Source organism: Perissodus microlepis, chromosome 9 (assembly GCF_051167445.1).
Source record: "Perissodus microlepis isolate ML-2025 ecotype Zambia chromosome 9, ASM5116744v1, whole genome shotgun sequence".
Taxonomy (NCBI): domain Eukaryota; kingdom Metazoa; phylum Chordata; class Actinopteri; order Cichliformes; family Cichlidae; genus Perissodus; species Perissodus microlepis.
This window is the reverse complement of record NC_140469.1, coordinates 6,505,707-6,525,514: the sequence shown is the minus strand read 5'-3', so window position 1 is coordinate 6,525,514 and position 19,808 is coordinate 6,505,707. Positions and strand designations below refer to the sequence as shown.

Below are 19,808 nucleotides of genomic sequence, written 5' to 3'. Positions count from 1 at the left end.
CCTGCTCCCATCCGATTTTCAATTAAGATCCAGACAAAGATAGAGGATCTCAAACGGAGTGTGCTGCAGTGGGATGGGTCTTGCTGCTGCTCCAGACGTACTGGAGGAGGGCGTTATTTGAGTGGCCGTGACCCCAGAGAACCCTCACCTTACCTGGGGTATTATACGCATCTAGGCCAAGGCCCTGCCTCCCACTTGTGGTGTGTCCTGAACCCACTAAGCATACGTGTAGTTGTCCTTGATGAGGAAAGGCTTTGAAATGAAAGGTGTGTGTGTGTGTGTGTGTGTGTGTGTGCATATTGAATGTCGATGGTCATTATCTGATAGCAAAGGGGTATTTTAGGCTGAGGTGTGGGGTTGTGTGAATATTAATAGGACGATTTTATTTCTCAGTCTTATCATCAGGATGTCTCCTGGCCATGTAAGTGCAACTTAATGCACTGTGTAGATGACTGAAAAAATATGTCTTCAATAGAATTATCTCCAGATGAAAAGAGTGACTCTACACTTGCCAGTATCTAATACTTCTACCTCTTTTTGTCCCTCTGTCTTTTTTTCCTATCAAACTGTAGTTCGCTCAGTCCGGACGCAGACCCTGGCACTTCATTCCAGAGGGAGGGGTATGGTCGCCAGAGTATGTCGGAAAAGCGCACAAAGCAGTACGAGAATCCTGCACAGCTGGAGATCATCAAGTCTCGCAAGTCCAAGAGCATGGATTTAGGCAAGTGCTAAGCCCGAACCATCACACAAACACACATCTACAGGGAAAAGTTTGACAACTCTGGGAATGGACTACACTTACTGTATTGTCTTGTCTTAGCAGTTTCCCTTTTTGCACATCTTCTCTCTCTCACACACACACCAGGGCCACCAGAGCTGACTTGGATCATGTTTCAAATTTATTGTCTTGTCCATGGACTCTTTGGCAAAAGGACAGGAGAAAGCAGGACTGCTGTATTCATGTACAAAGGGCCATTTTGTCCATCACCAGAAACCTGTATTTTCCTGAGCCTGTGGCGGTTACCTGTCAGTGTCCTGCTAAATGACAAAATATTATTTCCCTTTCTTTTGCATGATTTAGTCCAACAGCATGCATGTCAGTATATGCCAGAAAATACTGGTAGCTTAATAGTTAGTGTGCAGATATGATCATATGTTCAATCTTGTCTCTGCAACAAGTTAATGGATTTTTTTCTAAGCGTAATTTCAGGCAGATTACTGATATTACACAAAAGTAAATTCACCTCATGTACTACTTTTTTCTTTTGAGCAAGAAGTGTTTTTCTGGTTTGGCATCCTAAGCTTGGCCGTACAAAGAAAACAATCCTCTACCTTGTGATGACTGCGTGTCATCACAAGGTAATTTTTTTCCCACTCAGCACGGCTAATCTGGAGGTTTGTTTGCAGTAAACAAACCTCCAGATTGTTCATTGTCACTCAGTGCTCCTTTCGCCTGCTGGACACCTCAAACGCATCTTGAACTTGTGACTCCTCAAACACTTGCTGCTCACCTTATCCTGCTTACCCCAGTAAATGCACTTTCAAAAACAGCAATACACACACAGTCACTTCAGTCCTGTCCAGCCACCACCTCTCCTCTTTTGGCCTCCATTTCCCATGGCCCTTTGTCCAGTGGACCATGGATAAAAACACAAGCGCAAGTGCACAATGCTTAGTGATGGGAGAGCCAGTCAGATGCAGGCCTACACAAACACGCACTGGGCAAGCACACTCTCAAACAGACAAACTGTATCCAGGGAAGAAGATGGTGTGAACTCCAAGCTTCTCCCGCTGAGACTGAAGCAGACGCTGTCTTCTCTCGGATCACTGACTAATCACAACAGATAACAGCCAACTCTTTTCCACATGGAGCCCAGAGACCTGTAGAAATCTTTGACTTGCCCACAGACTGGTGCAGGTCTGGGCCACTGCACCGAGCTCTGTGGGGTCTAGATCCTTTGTAATACCTTCTGTCCACCATTGAAACTTTCTACAAACACAAAGTTCGGGAGAAGAAAACCATCAGCCATCGGATGGGTTTTGTTCAGCAGTTAGTTGGTCTGAAATGGTTTCCATTAAGTTCTCAGTGTTTAAAATATAATTGGATATTACTGAGGACAGGAAGCGAGTAGAACGGAAGGGATGCTGAGATAAGGCTTTGATGGTGTTCTCATCATTGCAAATGCACATGTTATCAATGAGTTTAATCAAAAAAGCTTCTTAATTGTTTCAAAGTGGAGTCTTTGCGTGTTTGTTTGTGCATTGGATTAGCTGTAAACTACAGCTTTTCTTTCTTTCTTTATGTTTTTTTTAACAAAGATCCTGATTAATGTACTCATAAGACGGCGCCTCACACATTCGAGATAACCAGTGTAATTGTGTAATTGATCTTTTAGAAATCTCTGTTACTGCTGTATTATTTCTTTATCAAGATCCCTCTGTCTGTGCGCGGGCGTGCCTGTGGTTTTTATTACATGGAATTCAAAAAAACTACCCCCCCCCCACAAAAAAAAAAAAAATCATCCCCTTTCACTGGGCCCAATTGAGTTTGTGAAATATCCAGCTGACAGAAATCCTCGCCAATACAAAATCATAATCCATCAATGAGAATATCACAGTGTTCAGATGGTTCAGGGAAATAACAAACTTATTCCAGTCATAATAACTCTTGTAGTTGACGTGGTTTCCCCACAAGAAAAATTCAGTCCTATTTCAGTCAATAGATGAAACACAAGCGCTAGACTTAACGTTTGAAATGAAATACACATGGTTTGTGATTTGGCACGTGCCCAGTCACCGCACTTCCATTTATCTCAGAGGAAGACGCTGCTATGCTATCATGCTTATTCTTTTTCTGAAATAATTACATGAAAGCTGCCCAACGCAAAAACGACCTCTGGGTATTGTGCGAGTAGATCTGAAAATGAAGTGAGCCAAAGAAAGTAGTGCCAGCGCTCTCCCTTAAGCCGTGCCTTCGCCACACAGCTGGACATTAGAACTTAGCTCAGCTAGCAGGTGTAAGAATACCGCTCTGCTTTCCCAATAGCGCACTAATAAAGCCGCTCTCTGCTTTCAAATTACTCAGAGGAATAAAAAAAAGTAGTTAACACGCTCAAGAACGCTATTCCCTACTGACTTACATTTTATTCCATCACTAGGTATTTTGTCCCTCCTTTTAATCATGTTCCAGCTGCTCCCAAATCTCATCAGCAGATGGATTTCATGACTTTGAAACCCATCATTGTTGAAATATGCTAAACGGGTCGGACACCCTGTAGTTCAATCCCATTTAAATGGGGAATAAAATTGAGTGAGAGAAGAAAAGGAAAAAAAGCGACGTGAGGTGTCGGCGCTGGCAGTGAGACGTTAGCACATGCCGGACACTTTACCTCGTGATGGACGGCTCCTTCATGAAGTGTAAGACCTGCTCCTCTTGCTTTGTGTCTGCGCTTCACTTTCTTATTTCTTTGTGTGCGTTTCATGACGTTGTGCAGACTGCACTAATGTTTGTTTGGTCCTTTTAAGAGTAGCACAGTGCGACAAGAACTTGAGCAGAAATAAGCTCTGTGCCCTGCCGCCGCTAATGAGGTCAACCGATATGATGTTCGGTTCCATCCACGGGTCAGTAATAGAGATCGGAAGAGCAGTCCCACTCTTATTCCATAACTAGCTCATAACCAGCCATTATTGGATTTGTGATCTCAGCCCCCTTCAGATGCATATAACCGAGAGTGCTGTTTGAGCTAATTTCAGCGTGATCAAAAGGGTTTTTTTTCTGGTGCTGAAAGGGAGTTGAATGGCAGTGAATAGAGGCTTGGTAACTAATTTGGGAACCTGTGCCATTGTGCTCGTTCTGCAGTGCAAATGACTGAAGAAAACACTCATTACTCCATGAGATGTGAAGGGCTGCATGGAGCCTGGCAATGCAGTAGCATTTGCAATAGAAAGATGTTCATTGGCAGGTTGGCCTCTTCAGCTTCTGCAATTGATCCATCGCAGCCAGGTTGGTTTGAATGAGGCTGAATAAAAAAGAGTGCAATCACTCCATTAAACTGACACAGGATGAAATGATGACTGAATCTTGACCACTAATTAACATAGTTGTTGTTTTTAGGGAGTATTTGAACAAAACAAGAATCTAATGTGTGGCTAAACTGGGTATTTCAGTGTATTTCAAATTAAATTAAATTCAGTAATTCAGTTTTATTTTTATGCATTAGCACAAATCACAACAATAGTTACTTCAATGTGCTTTATGTTGTAAGGTAAAGACCCTACAATAATACAGAGAAAACCCCAACAATCAGAGAACCACCCTTGAGGAAGCATTTTGGTGACAGTGGAAAGGAAAAACTCCCTTTTAATAGAAAGAAACCTCTAGCAGAACCAGGCTTATGGAGGGGCAGCCATCTGCTGTGAGTTGTTGGAGGTGAGGGGAGGGAGACATGACAGAAGACACACTGTGGAAGAGAGCCAGAGATGAATCATAATTGATTATTAAATGCAGAGTTGTGTATAAACATACAGAGACTAAAAAACATTGAGTGAAGGAGAAACATGGGAATCCCCGAGCAGTGGGTGGAACTAAGGGAGGATTCAGGGCCACCTGATCCAGCCCTAACTATAAACTTTATCAGAAAGGAAACACTTTAAATCTAATCTTTAAAGGAGAGAAGGTGTCTGTCTGTCTCCTGAATCCTAATTTGGAGCTGGTTCCATAGAGGAGCCTGAAAGCTGAAGGTCTCTGCCTCCCATTCTACTTTTAAATACCCGAGGAACCACAAGTAAACCAGCAGTCTGAGAGCAAAGCGCTCTCGATAAGCCACATCTCATAGACTACCAAACACATGAGTGGAGACTTTCCTTGTAGAAAGCTGTCATCCGATCCAGTCACAGATAGGCCAGTGGTAGTAAATGAGAACCTGGCAGATGTTTTTATGCTTACTGTAATTGTGAATGTCTGTTCCAGCCAAGTCTACCACTAATCCAGTGAATTTCCAGTCTTGCCAGTAGAGTTGTCAGCTTCTTTTCATGTAGGAAAAGTACTCTACACTGAACGATGATAAACAAACCCAAAAAAAAATTCACTGGATTTCTTTGAAGCCTGAAAAGTGCGCAGCAAAATATCCAGCACCCTTAATTGAGATGTTAACCAAGTCCGGCTCATAATGATTTCCTGTGACATATGCTGAGCGTGTGGAGGACGTCCTCTGTCGGGCTAATGGTCCACAACTGGCAGAGACATAATAGCGCAGCTGACCCAGCGACGCCTCACTTCCACTGGGATACCTGGACGTGGCCTTCCTCCGACCATCTTGGAGGTTATTTTTAACATAATTACCCTTTTACCACCCTCCTTAAAGCCCCGACACTCTGAATAAATTATGTGTAATGGAGCCCCTGTCTGTACACAGATCTTTACATGCAAGGGTCCGTGGTGAATAATGGCTGCAAAGCATAGTTTTTAGCTGTTCTAATTATACCATGGGCTTCTGTCCCTGTAATAACCACCACTGATTTATTCATGAAGTTTGCCACACTGCCCCTTTAACGTTTAATGGCAATGGATCTTCTCCAATTAACTGTCCTTGCCCTTAATCTGGCTAAAGTACGCAACACGCGGGCCAGGTTTGTTTGCAACCAGGTGCACTTTCACCCCATTTAGTCTGATTGTCTTTCTCTTCGTGTATTTCATTTTGATGATTTTCATTTCTCCTCCAGACGTGCAGGGAGTGGCAAACTCGTGTCTGTATGCAGTTGGGGAAATATGTATTTTCATTCCTCTGAATAAGAAGGAGATGAGGAGCAGAGCACCAAGGTTTCTGTTGTGTGATAGGAATCACATAATAGATTGGCACACAGAGAGCTGTCCGTCAAACCCTCCCAGGAGAGAGCCGGGGCTGCTTCTGATGAAAACAAAGGCAGGTTTGAGGCAGTTGGGTTGGTGGGCAAAAAACGTCTCTTTGCCTCGCTCTCCCGTTCTCTTTGTCTCTGCGCTTTTCTCAGTTAACCGCCGCGCCGACGAGAAACAATGGCGAGCAGGACTGCGGCGCGGAATACCAAGCAGGAGGATAATTCCCTGTTTCCAAGTACAGCAGATGTCATTTTTGTTCCCTTGAACTGTTGCATCCCGTGCAGGTCTAACTTGCAATCCCATTGTGTCAGCCATGCACCCTTGCATCTGTGTGTCCGTCGTTGGCAGGCTTTAATGCTTAAGCCTCAAAAAAAGAAAAAAATCCAACTTTACATGGCATTTGTACTGGATTGATTGAGTTTTATCCTCAAAGGATGAAACACTCCATCATTTTTCTGTCATGCTGTTTCTGTGCCTATGCTTTCTTATAATGAATTTTTTACTTCAGGCCGTCCTCTCTTGTCCTTTGCAGGATGAAATTGCTTCTTCAAACGAATTAGATGATTTTATTATTTTTTTTACTTGCATTCAGTTGGTCTTGTAAGTCTGTTTATGCTTTCCTGGCATTGATATTTGTCATGCTAATAAAATGGACCCACCTCCACTGAGAAACTAAAAAGTAAAATGAATCTTTGGCTGCTGCTACCAGAGAACTTTTGACCTCCTAGACATTTGTAGCGCGCAGTAAAGTTTCATTTTACTGTCCTATGCAGCATAAAAGACAGGCATATGAGATCTCCTCACTAAGTAGGATGCAAAATTATATGATTGATGCTTGAGTGAGTGTAGGCTCTCATGGGACTGAGCACTTTCATTAAATTTGGCAAGGAGAGAGGAGAAATGGTATGGTCACTGGTCTGGAAGCCACCATTGGCAAACAGATGAGCTTTTAGCCTGTGTGTCTTGTCTGACTTTAGATCTATAGCTGCTACGGATGAGGGGGAAGCACTCATACTCTCACTAAGGGTTCATTGGTAGCAAATGCAGCAGAAACAGGGATGACCCTTTGACCCAAAAGATACTACATGTAACATAACTTACTCCTTTTAAAACAAGTCCCATGCAACTAGTACGCTATACTAACAAAAGTATTCACTTGTCTGCCTTCGCATGGATATGAACTTCAGTGACCTCCCATTATTAATCCATAGGGTTTAATGTAATGTTGACCCACCCTTTACAGCTATAACAGCCTCAAGTCTTCTGGGAACAACCTCCAAAAGGTTTTGGAGTGTTTATGGGAATTTTTGACCACTCTTCCAGAAGGGCATTTTGAGGTCTGTAATAATGTTGGATTCAAAGGCCTGGCTCAGAGTCTCCGCTCAAATGCTTCTCAAACGTGTTCTATCTTGTTGAGATCAGGAGTCTGTGCAGGCCAGTCAAGTTCTTCCACACCAGGCTCGCTCATCCATGTCTTTATGGAACTTTCTTTGTGCACTGGTGCACAGTCATGCTGGAGCATGAAGGGGCCATCCCCAAACTGTTCCCCCAAAATTGTGACCATGAAATTGTCCAAAATGTCTTGGTATGCTGAAGCATTAATAGTTCCTTTCACCTTTAAACAGCCGAGCCCAACTCCTGAAACAACCCCACACTTAACTTCACACTGTTCTCATGGCAACCTCCAAACCCAGACTCATCCATCGGATTGCCAGGCAGAGAAGCGTGATTCTTCACTGCAGAGAATACGTCTCCACTCTTCCCCACTGGACTCCTGGAGTCCTGCATCCAACACTTTGCATTGCACTTGGTGATATAAGGCTTGGATGCAGCTGCATGGCCATGGAAACCCATTCCATGAAGCTCTCTACACACTGTTGTCTATCTTGAGCAAAGCTGAGTTGTTGTCATTCCCAGTTGCTTCCACTTTGTTATGATACCACTAACAGAATATTTAGTAGTGAGGAAATTTCACAACTGGACTTCACAGCACCTATCACATCCTATCACAGTACTGGAATTCACTGAACACCCGAGAGCGACTTATTCTTTCCCGAATGTTTGTAGAAGCAGTCTGCATGCGTAGGTGCTTGTTTGTATACACCTGTACCAGTGGAAGTGACTGGAACACCTGAATTCAATGATTTGGATGGGTGAGTGAATTCTTTTGGCAATATCTTCTTTAGTTGTGTAGCTTAAATGGTATGTACTAGTAATAGTAGTTGATAGTTGTTGTAGGTTTGTAATATGATTGGTACAATGATTGTAAGTAGCTGCAGGGTGTGCATTTTTGCACTGCAGGGAAAGTGTTCCCTTTTTCCTAAGCTCTTATTTGTTCTTCTGCAACTTTTGTGCATTAACACACTCATCCTGTCTGGAGGTTGCATGGGGGGAAGTGTTAGAGGGATTTATTTTCTTTGCCTAAAGATCCACTGGGATCACCCAGCAGCAGTGGGATATGCCTCATTTAGGCCACTTTAAACACGTTGAAGATCCTTGATTGTATAGACGTGCGAGTTGGTGAATTTTGTTTCTGTGCTTGTTAGGGAGTCCCTGCATGGTGCCCACACATGCAAATAAACTCAGGGTGTTCTGTTCAGTGGGGCAGACGACAGAACAACATGTGCTGTTGAAAACCAACAGGAAGAGCTGCAGAAGACATTTATTTACACCACCTGAAGCCACAGAGGAAACACTATTTGTGACATGTGTGGTCTGCGGGGAGTCATAAAGACACAATGCCACTCTGTCCCCGAGTCCACAGACATTTGCTACACCCTCAGAGAGCCTTTGGGGCTAATAAAATAATTGAATTAACAGCTTAATCCTTATTACTGATCGCTTCCTCTGCATAGCCTCACAACAAGGTTTCATTGGCACATAGTCAGAAATCCATCTTGTTAAGTTTGACAGCGTCTTGCTGTATACTGAATCAAAGCACAACAAAGGGGATGGGAAAAGTCAACCGGGTTGCTTGTTTACCAACTGGTGGGTGAGGTAAGAGCTCCAGGGACCTGACGGACGCTCCCCAGCAAAATGAAATACCAATACCTGAGTCGCGCTCCACTTACATACCCTAAACAACCCCCCGGCAAGCATTGGAAAAATAATTACAGATGTGTGGGCCTGGCTCAAATATCAGAGAGGGTGGCTGTTTAACATTTGCTCTGCTTACCACGCAGTATCAATCAGCTCCAGAGAGTATCGTGGAGATACGTGCCTGGTTATTTAGAAATATACTGTTATTCATGTCAAGTTATTTACAAATCAACACCTATTATACATGACCTCCTGCTACATAATGTTTGTCTGATCAAACCAAACATCCATCATACTTCTCTTATCTGATTTTGTTGATGATGTCACAGTTAGACATTAACAGTATAGTTAAAGGTATTTAAGTGCTTGGGCAGCTACTGCCCATACCTACAGTGACAGTCTTTCCATTGTCACCAGTTGGGCTTTTGTGAACTGCGCTATAAACTTCTTAAAATAAAATTTCAAGAGAAGAAGAGAAAATGAATGTATAGAAAATCCAGTACTATCCTTTTAAAAGTAAATAACCGCCCAGAGAGTGAGCTCCCTTGGCGGAGGTCTGCGCTCTCTGAGTGTCTCTTGTTAAACGTATGTACCCTTTATGATATTACTCTCCGTCACTGCACAGAAAGCCTTAGAAATGAAGCCAAGTACTACAGTTGTGCGATGTTGTTTGGGCTTCTGAACACTGCAATATGACCTGCACTGAAGATTAATGGATGTAAAATCTGTTCAGCCTACATGTCCTCGTCTTTTTTCCCTCACCTTGTTTTATCTAATCTCTCTTGGAGAAATTGAGTTAAAAAAGAAAATTAAGTGAGAACCGCTGATGGAATTTTTTTTCTTTTTTTTCAGAGATACAGTTCATCTCAGCAATTTGTGAATATGCTGTATTAGAAATTTCTTATATTTTAACATTACTCTATAATCACTCCGCTGCTGTGCTACATTTGTGTCTTTGATAGCGGGCCCATTTATATGCATTATGTTTCAGCCTCTTAATTTAACTGTGCAGACACAAAGACAAAGGTTGAATTATAATTCCCAACAGGAAAATGTCTCGCTGGAGATATAATACTCTGTTCTCATTTCACACACTTCATTGGCCGGGCAATGGCATCATTTGTTTTTCATGTTAATTGCTAGACTCGCACCTTCTCGTAACTCACCATAATGACAGCTTTTAGCTTTTTTTTTCTTTTTCAGAGGAGTTCTAATCATATGCCGGGTCTAAGTGACTTTATTTAATCTTTCCATAGGTTCTGCAGAACAGCAGGTCGGGCCTTCCCTGGGCCTGAAAAAATCCAGCTCCTTGGAAAGCCTCCAGACGGCTGTTGCCGGGACAGTGCAGAATGGCGAGATCAATGTTCGCAGGTCGCGCTCGAGGATCGTCAGGAGCCGAGGCTGCAATGAGAGTTTCCGCGCTGCGATTGACAAATCGTACGAGAAGCCTGCTGTTACTGCGCCAGAAGAGGAGAACAGCGTGGACACATGTGAGTGTTTGAAACGCCGTTTAGGTAGAGTTTAAGTGTTGATGCAGAATACTGTGCCCAAGTTTGTGGTGCTAAAATAATGAACAATATAAGATATCAGTAGGTTATTACAAAGCAGTTCAGATTCACACATAAATGTAGGCCAGTTTAGTGATACTTTCACAGATCCACTGCACAAAGCACATCAGCAATAGGTGTCTAGGTTATGGACTTATGATTATTCACATAGTGTGGAATTGCTTTGGACTGTTCCAACATGTTAATGTTGGTTCTGATAGAAAGGTGTCAGGATAGACAGTGCATCACAGTTTATTGCGTATGGGGCTTCATAGGTGCAGACCAGTGAGGGTGCCCATGCTGATACCTGTCTGCCAACGAAAGCGCCAACAACAGGGACATATGCATATCAGAATATATCAGATCTGGACCACATAGAAATAGAAGAGGGTGCCCTGGTCTGATGAGTCAAATTTTCTTTTACATCAGATAGCCGTGTGTGTGCATCGCTTATCATGCACTGTGCGAAGAAACAGTATGATTCTTTGGGCAATGTTCTGCTGGGAAACCTTGGGTCCTGCCATCTATGTGGATGTTACTTTGACACGTACCACCTACCTAAACATTGTTGCAGACCATGTAACCCTTTCATGGAAATACAGTTTGGAAATACAGGATAATGCACTCTGCCTCAAAGCATAAAAGATTCAGGGATGGTTTGAGGAGCACAACAATGAGTTTGAGGTGTTGACTTGGCCTCCAAATTCTCCAGATCTCAATCCAATCAAGCATCTGTGGGATGTGCTGGACAAACAAGTCCAAACCATGGAGGCCCCACCTCACAACTCACAGCTAACATCTTGGTGCAGATACCACAGCACACCTTTAGGGGTCTAGTGGAGTCTATGCCTCGATGGGTCATGGCTGTATTAACAGCAAAAGGGGGACCAACAACAATATTAGGCAGGTGGTCATAATGTTATATGCAGGGGTGCACATAAGTGGTCTGCAGGTGCACATTCACTATCAAAATAAAAGACGCCCACCAGATAAGAAGTTGCAACGCACGTTCGCGTACATATAAAAGGAACTGTTTTTGTCCGCTAGAGTGGGATTTTCACGGCATATTCTGCACCACATCTCTGTGTGTTCATCATTTGTTTGAAGCCAGCTCACCACTTTTCTGAGAATACGCGCTTCTTTTGCGGTTCGGACTCCCCCTGACATTTCTTTGGAGGTGGAGGAACACCAAAGTCATTGCTTAAAGGAGCTTGCTTCTTCGAAATCTTCAAGAGTTCTAAACAAATATCTGTCCTCCTCCAGAAAATCTTATGTACGCAAACATTCTAACTTCTTATCTGGTGCACATCTTTTATTTTGACAGCGAATGCGCACCTGTCGACCACTTATCTTTACCCCTGGTTATATGTATGTGTCTGCTCCTCTTGGTTTTGGCACATATACGACAGAACTTTGTCCGGTATTCCTTCCATCTGTTTGTTTACTTGTGTACCTGACAGGGCCTAAAAACCACAATCACTTTAATTCATTTAAAATATGAAGAGAGAAAAAGAAGAACTAGAAAGACACCCTACCTTCTCTTTCAAGGCATGTATCCTTCACTACTTAGTGTTTGATAACAAAAAGACATGCAGCGCATACGGAGAGACAGCCGTCTTACGTTTTCCGACAGGTAATAACACCACAACACCACAAGAGTAATCACTCGATATAAATTTCCATTCACCATTAAAGGATTCCATTAAACGAGCTGGGGGGACATTTGAAAAAAGAAGGAATTATTTGCCTGAAATGCTTTGTTCTCATAAGCTCTGTCGGCAAGCCACTAAATACAGTCTTATCTCGGCAAAGAAAAATGGGGAAAGCAACCGATTTCCCCTGCCGCTGTATATTGCATTCTCCCCATGATATTCAAATAACTCTGTTTTTCAATTTAGATAAAAGCAGCCAGTCTGTGCTCGTCACCGAGGTTAATAGTCAAAGTTGACAGATAAGCCTCTGCCTTCCCCTGCTCCCAGACTTTTATTTACATAAAATAAGAATGTGGCATCACCTAAAGAAAATGTGTCCCCACAAGATATCCCGCTGGGCAAAAATGCACTTTCCCTTGTGCTACTTTGTGTTGCGTGGTTCGAGCAAAAAAAAAAAAAAGAAAACGGGAAAAAAAAATCATCTGTGCTGTGCAAAAATCCCGTCTTTCATTTTTTTTTTTTTCAGAATAAGACTGGCAATTTTACTTACGCCTGTCATAACCTTTGCTGACAGACCGGCTTAGACGTCCTTGATTATTAAAGCAAGAAAGTTCACTTGTAGACTTTCATGAAGGTGACGAAATATTTCTTGCTCGTCTGTCTCTGTGAAATGATCTTTCGCTGTCCCGACGCTTTCATCAGAACCTCTGACGTCAGCCCTTTGCTTCTGAGCTCCATTAAATTGCTGCAGACGGCCTCACCTTTTGATAACCGGTATTAAAGGCTTTTGTGTATTTTTCGCTTCTTTCTCTCAACTTTGTAATATTTAAAATTGATTGCCTTTTTTTCTTTTTAAATCAGCCTTCACTTTCCCTTTAAATGAGTCTTTCTGCTAAGTCAATAAGACAAATTAACCTTGGTGCAAAAGCATGCAGATATATCTACATTCACACATGGATGCCTTTGCACACATGCGTAAGCACTCATGGCTGTAACCGCTCTCTGGGAGGCTCTGGATTACATTGTTTTGGGTGTTATCTGCAGCTTGGCATCACTAAGCAGTAGCAGCATTAGCACCACTGCTAATCTCTGTCATTTAAATAGCCAGATACAGCTCACAGCTGCTATTCACTCTTAAGTGGATGATAAGCGGGCCACCAGATTGAGTGATAGAATCGGCGCCCATCCAGAGCCCGCGACCGAATTTGCGGAGGTGGGGAGGGGAGGGAGGGGCTCCGTGCAGAGATGAATTGTAAGAGTGTGCAGGTTTAATCTGCCCCGCTTCGTTCTCTTGTTTCGGCTATACACAGTGGCTCGCGCTCAGATTCCATTTCAGTAATTTCCTCCGAGATGACAGCTGAAAGAAATAGCTGATAGCTCCTCAGATCGCAAGAGAAAACAAACCCCACTGTTCATCCTTGAAATGTGAATCCAGCCGCTCCTCCTTCTCCTCAGTCTGCCTCATCCCGTATTCCAAAAACCCATCACGCACCCCCCCTCCACCCCCTTCCCCTTCTCTCCCTGCGATAAGCGCTTTTCGCTCCTCCATCAAAGGAAGAAGTTGGACAACGACGCGCAAGACTGTAATAAGTTGTAATCTGAAGGACATCTACCTCATGTCTCCGAGCCAGAGATGGAGCGCTGACAGGAGCGACGCCGACCGCGGAGCACACCGTATTTGCAATTAAGATCCCCGGGAGCCTTTTTCGAGATGATTTAAATGTATAATTACTGACAGATTAATTACATTTTTGCACATCGGCTCTGATTAGGTGTGATGGAAACTTTGAGTTTAATCAACCTTGCATCACCTAAGGAGTGTGGTTTCAGTTTGATGTCTGGGCTGAAATGAGTTCAAATATAATTAAGAAGCAGATTGATGAGACATCGCAGCGCGCTCTGTTTTCACAAGTTTTTTTTGTGGGGGTTGGCAAAATGAAGTTCTCTTGTGATCTTTGAGAAATGTACACAGACGAAATAACTTGAGGCTTTCAGCTAAAGTAAAAATGTGTTCAGCCCCAACACTAGTCCCAACTAGTCTACAATGTAAATATATTCTGCTCTAATGAGGCAAATGTATTCAGTGTGTTTTATTCAAAGCTGTTATACCTTGTGGGACACAGTTTTAGTTTTTTTTATAGTTCCTCTGATGTTACTAAGAGGAAAAAAACCCAAAGTGATGCTTTTTCACAATAAAAGAAAAAGCAGTGTTGTTGAGTACTTATTTCAATTATGACGCCGGTGATCTGTGGGGAATCAAGTCAAAGTTTAATAACTTTTTCTTTCTCTTTCTCTTTCTGTGTTTGCATGAATGTTTCCGGCATTTAACTCCCACTCCTTGTTGCTTTTATCTTTTCACTCCAGTGGATGATGACACAAGCTCCCGATCGGGTCAAGAGTCCATGTCCACCAGCGGTGACCTCACTTTGGGCCCCGGGCTGAATGGCAGAGACGACAGACAGAAAGATCAGGAGAAGTCTGGGGTGAAGGAGAAGAAGAAGCCAGAAAGGGAGAAAGACAAAGACAAGGACAAGAATAAATCCAAGAAAGGCGTGCTGAAGGGCTTGTTCAGGTAGGAACCAGACGGAGCTCAGCTCAAACCTCTAAACAGCTCCACCGTCCACTGCCACGAACATTAATCACTACCTGCTTTATTTAATTCCACTCACCACATCCGCCACTGGATCATACGGAATTTGAATGCATTCTGTGGATGTTGCCGGCGCTAATCAGGGACCCCTCTCCTTGAACCCTGCAAGGGGAGGAGAGTTATCGACCTCAAGGGCCTCTGGCACTTTTGAGCCAGATTATTTTTAATAAGGGCGCCATGTTTTATTCATAATCCCGTGCGCGTGTGCCTCCTATCCAAACACACTCATCATTTGTGAACCAGAGGAAAATGTTCTGTGCTCATGCCGGAGGTAACGGGGGGGGGGGTTTGGCTTTGAGAATAAAAGACGATGAAATCGACTGCAGGTCGGAGTTAGTTGTTGCCCGTGGCTGGTGTTCTCAGCGGCCGCCTCATCATGCGGTAGCGAGATTTCAGGAGCAGGCTGTCTGGGGAGACCGATGGCAGGTGGTTTGATTTTGTTCTTAACATCTACAGATATTCATCGGTGTAAAAAAAAAACAAAACTATTTGAAGCAAAAGTAATTTAATTAGCACTCATCACTGCTGTAGGTCCTTCAGTGTTGTCATTACCACATCATGCCGCCTAATAACTTAGAGGCTGGGAGATGTTGTGGGCTGTGAGGTTCCTCTCCCAGTCTGGGAAATAGTTTCCCTGGCAGAGTTCTTCATCCTGAGAAGACATTCACTTTGAACTGTGGACAATGCAGTTGGGCAGTGTGAGGAGAAACACGCAAAGGGAAGTTGATGGAAAATAAACATCCCGGGGTGGTTTCTACCGAGCACGTCTGTCTGCCACAAGCAAAATTAGGAGTCACGTTAATTATTTCAACTCCATGCACATTTAAATATGGCATAAATTAACGGCGGAGGCGGTGCGGGCCGTTATCGTGCCGTGAGTCGTTTTCATGTGGATTGCTTTAATGGGATTAGTTAGCATATCACGGCGCACGCCTCAGTAATGAACAATAAGATGACAAGTGTGTGTTGAGGTCATGATTGAGGAATGTAGGAAGCTGTCTTATCTCCCATTATTTTTACTTTTCTGATTTATTTATTTACCCGCCTCTTATTGCGTAATGTAGTGTGAAAAGCTCGTGCGTCCCAGTGTCGTGGACGTGTAAGTCTTCGTGGGAGGACAGAGAAAAAAGCGAACTGCAATCCAAATTGACAGGTGAAATTTGAGCCACGGGTTTGACACCATGACATGCAATCAGCACCGTTGGCAAACCTTTATGAGTGGCTGTGTGCTTGGCTTGATAGGTGTCTTCTGGGTGATTTTTTTTTTTTTTTGAAGTGCATGTGGGCCCTTGGCATGCCCTCCTTGGCCTCATCATCGTTCTTCATTATCTTTGAGTGCCACAGCCACTTAAGAGTTGGCACGCGACAGGCCTCGCTGACACTCCCCCCATGCTCTGTGCATTTAACACCAGCCCCCGTGCCTCCTGAATATTAAAACCGCGACTCCATGACTCCGAAACGTCGTCGTCTATTTGCTACTTCTCTACCTCGAACCTGCATTTTCTATTTAAAGCTCTCAGACCTGCACATCAACAATGTCCTCTTCTATCCCCTCCCTGTTCTTCCTCGTTCGAAAACATCATCGTTTCAGAAAGTTAGAAATGGCAAAGAGTTGAGGTGAGAATGAACGAGTCCCACTGGATACAACAGCAAACTCTTTCTATAAAGAACAGTCTGGAGTGATGTGAAATGCCTAGCAGTCAAAAGGGAGGAGAGGGAAAGAAAGTGAAAAAGATCTAACTGTTGTGTGTCTCACTTTTAGCAGTTCCAAAAGTTTTCCCTGATTTCCGAGTGAAAAGTTTAACTTTGCATGACAAAAAGGTTTGGCTGACAGTTACTCGAACACCCGGGCTCGCATGCCACAGATAGAATTTATATTAGCGAGCTTCACGTGCGAGTGTCTCGCCATTAAATCGCTGCATCGTGGAGACATCCTCGTTGGGTTAATCCTTTGTGCTGCTTGTCTCGGCGGTTTTCATCTGCATAAAATGGATAGCCAGGCAGCCACTTTTTCCTGCATTTCTCACAGATGCATGTTATAGCACTCCCTCTAAGGAGATTTCAAGGAGTTTGCAGTGCGATGCAATTTGAGCTCATTTGCATGCAGGACTTTGGACGGCCTGATGAACGTGTAGCGCATGTCCACTTAATAGACAGCCTGATTGGAAGTGCATTAACATCGGAGCCAGGGGGAAGGAAGATGGCCTAATATAGGGTGGGAGAGGAGGGGGAAGAGTGGGAGATAAATACAGCGAGTGCAAGAATGGCTGAACGTGTGCAAGAGTGTGATGGAAAGAAAATTGACTGCCTAAAGCTCAAAGCAGGAAAAAAAAAAACACTGCAGTGCACAGCCTTGGCTTCCAAGCCCTTCATACTGTACAGACTGTAGGCTGGGAGGCTGCCTGGTATACAGTCCTGTAACATCCAGTAATGGATAGCCCATAATCTCATGAATGGATAGCAGTGCGCATCTATGCATGCTTCCACAGAACAAAAAACAAGCCCCAGGCAGTTTGACATCGCTGTTATTTCTTGAATGTCTGCTGGACGCATGCATAGCTTGTCCACTGATGCATCATATAGGGAAGAGCACAGGGGAACGCATCATCCACCCCCCAAAACCATTGTATGTGATTATTCATGTCCTTTCTAGTGGATAACATGTGATCATTACTTTCCACTCCTATCAGTTTTGTTTAGATGTTGGAAGCGTTGCCCAGGGCTCTGTTAGCATGCTAGCAGACAATGGTGTCTGGGCCAGCCTAGGAGATTCCCCTCAATGTACCTAATGAGGTGCTGTTTATCTGCCGTGTGACTGACTGACCGCCTCCATCAAAGCCCCATCTCCATTACTGTGGTGGAAAGGAGGGAAAAAAATTATTTTATTTTACATTGTATATGTATATATATTAATTTAGACAGTAGGCATTATTAGTGTGTGGGTGTGCCTGTGAAAATGTATTTCTGTGTATTCAACCCTCTCTTATTGCAATTCAGTTAACAGTTTTTTGTTGTTTTGAAATGCAACAGACTATTTAAAAAAGTAGGCTAGCATTATCACTGGGGTGAGGGTTGCAAAAAAAAAAAAAAAATCTGGGATGGGAAATGGGGAGCAGAGAAAGGTGGGGGTGGGGTGGGTTAGGGTGGAACGAGAGAAGGAGCGTGTGCACTGGAGTGAACTGGGGCACCAAAGAAGAGTGGGAAAGACGGATGAAAAGGAAACGGGAGAGGCAGAATGAGGGAAGAAGGGAGCACTTCAGAGCGACAGTCACGGCATCATGCTACTGTCCGCCTGGGGGGGGAGACCGGGGATCTTTGGCGAAGCGTGCATGCTCAAGCTTCTTCAAGGTGCATGTAAGATTTGCACGTTTGCATGTGTGTAATGTGCGTTTGCCTTGTGCACGTTAGATGAAAAGACTCTGTTAATGGGATGTGGCATCGCCGCTCACCCTTCCTCCCCAGAGCTCCCTCAGCCATGCACACTTACTCCTTTTTTTTTCTTTCTTTTCCCTCCACCCATCCACCAATCTGATCAGTGGCATGCGTCTCGCTAAGCCATCCCACACTGGAGCTCAGTATGACAGCCATGCACCCTCCACCCCTTTCCATTCTCACCCCAGGGAGCTCATCTGCCTGCTCCGCCCCATAAATGCAATCCCACTCGAGGCTACACAGACAGAGATGAGGGAGAACCGGGAGCTGGAACGGAGGGTTGCTTTCCATCCCTCAATCTTTATTATTCTTAGGTAGCACAGGAGCGCACTCTCGGCACGTGGGGGCGGTGCCCGTGTGTTTGCATTTGTGAATATGCTGAGAATATGGATTCCATGCTGTATGACCATGATTGCCTTCTGTGAGGCATGAGAGTGGGTAGTCTGTGTTGCCATGCAGCTTCGTGTCTTTATGCCGTGTGATCCTTTCAGCTCATGTGGGTGTGAACGGCTGATGGCGGGTGAGCCAGTTTGATCATTAGTACGCTGACATGATATACACATTAACTTGGTTTTTTTTGTTCTTTTTTACACGAACACACACACACACACGCACACGCACACACACACACACACACACACACACACACACACACACACACAGGGCTAATGGAGCAACACAGACAAGAACACACACTTTCTCAAGCTAACACACCCCTCAGCACCTTCACTTTCCCCACACAGACACACACACATGCTCGCATATGCTTGTAGTATTATGCCACAGTTGATTTGGAGACAACAATTAGCCGCCTCCACATGTGGGCCTTGACATCTGCTGAATGTAATCTGAGAGAAAATGATAATTGTTCTTCTTTTGCTCTGCCTAACTCATCATAATGTCGATGCTGAGCCGCTAAAGGGAAGGATGGGGTGCAGCGTTAAGCACGAGAACGGCGACATCTGAAGCCACGTGACAAATATTAACGCGGGAAAAACTAATTGTGTTAAAAGCAACTTATCTTGGATTGCGAATAGTGATGAGTGGCCAGTGTTTTGTCTTTTTGGGTTTTTTTTCTTTCTGGATATTACCTCGGAGTGGAAGGGAAGGATAGGGAAGGAACTACAAATTTCTCCTGTCATGGATAAATATTTCAGAGGGGACTTAATGCTGAACTTGTCAGCTTTGCCGAGTGCAAAGTCATGCCTCAATATCACCTTCAAATGGTTGCTCGGCTAAAAGAAATATCATGTCACTGAGAGCGCTACAGAGAGAGCAGGTCGGCCTTTTCAACTTCTCAGGGGGAGAACACCTTTTTAAAAAACTCCCTCCCTTCACAAGTCAGTACGTGATGCCCTAACTTTAAAGGTGTGTGTGTGTATATATATATATATATATATATATATATATATATATATATATATATATATATATATATATATATATATATATATATGTATGTATGTAAAAAAAAATATATCTATATATCTATGTATATATGTATAGATAGATAGATAGATAGATAGATAGATAGATAGATAGATAGATAGATATAATATGCACTCTGAGTGTGACATCCCATTACTCTCCTGCCAGTCATGTTACCAAAGAGGCCCAGCAGGAGACCAAACAGC

The 19,808-nt window shown here is 43.6% G+C and overlaps 1 protein-coding gene across 1 annotated transcript in view; it reads left to right on the top strand.

Moving 5' to 3' along the window:
- The window catches only part of LOC146379933 (partitioning defective 3 homolog), a 354,176-nt gene that overhangs the window by 238,245 nt on the left and 96,123 nt on the right, over nt 1-19,808 (top strand). The window contains exons 17-19 of the mRNA XM_084938841.1: nt 573-721; nt 10,150-10,383; nt 14,457-14,664. Of these exons, the coding sequence (XP_084794967.1) occupies nt 573-721; nt 10,150-10,383; nt 14,457-14,664 (591 nt within the window). The remainder of the gene's footprint in view (nt 1-572; nt 722-10,149; nt 10,384-14,456; nt 14,665-19,808) is intronic.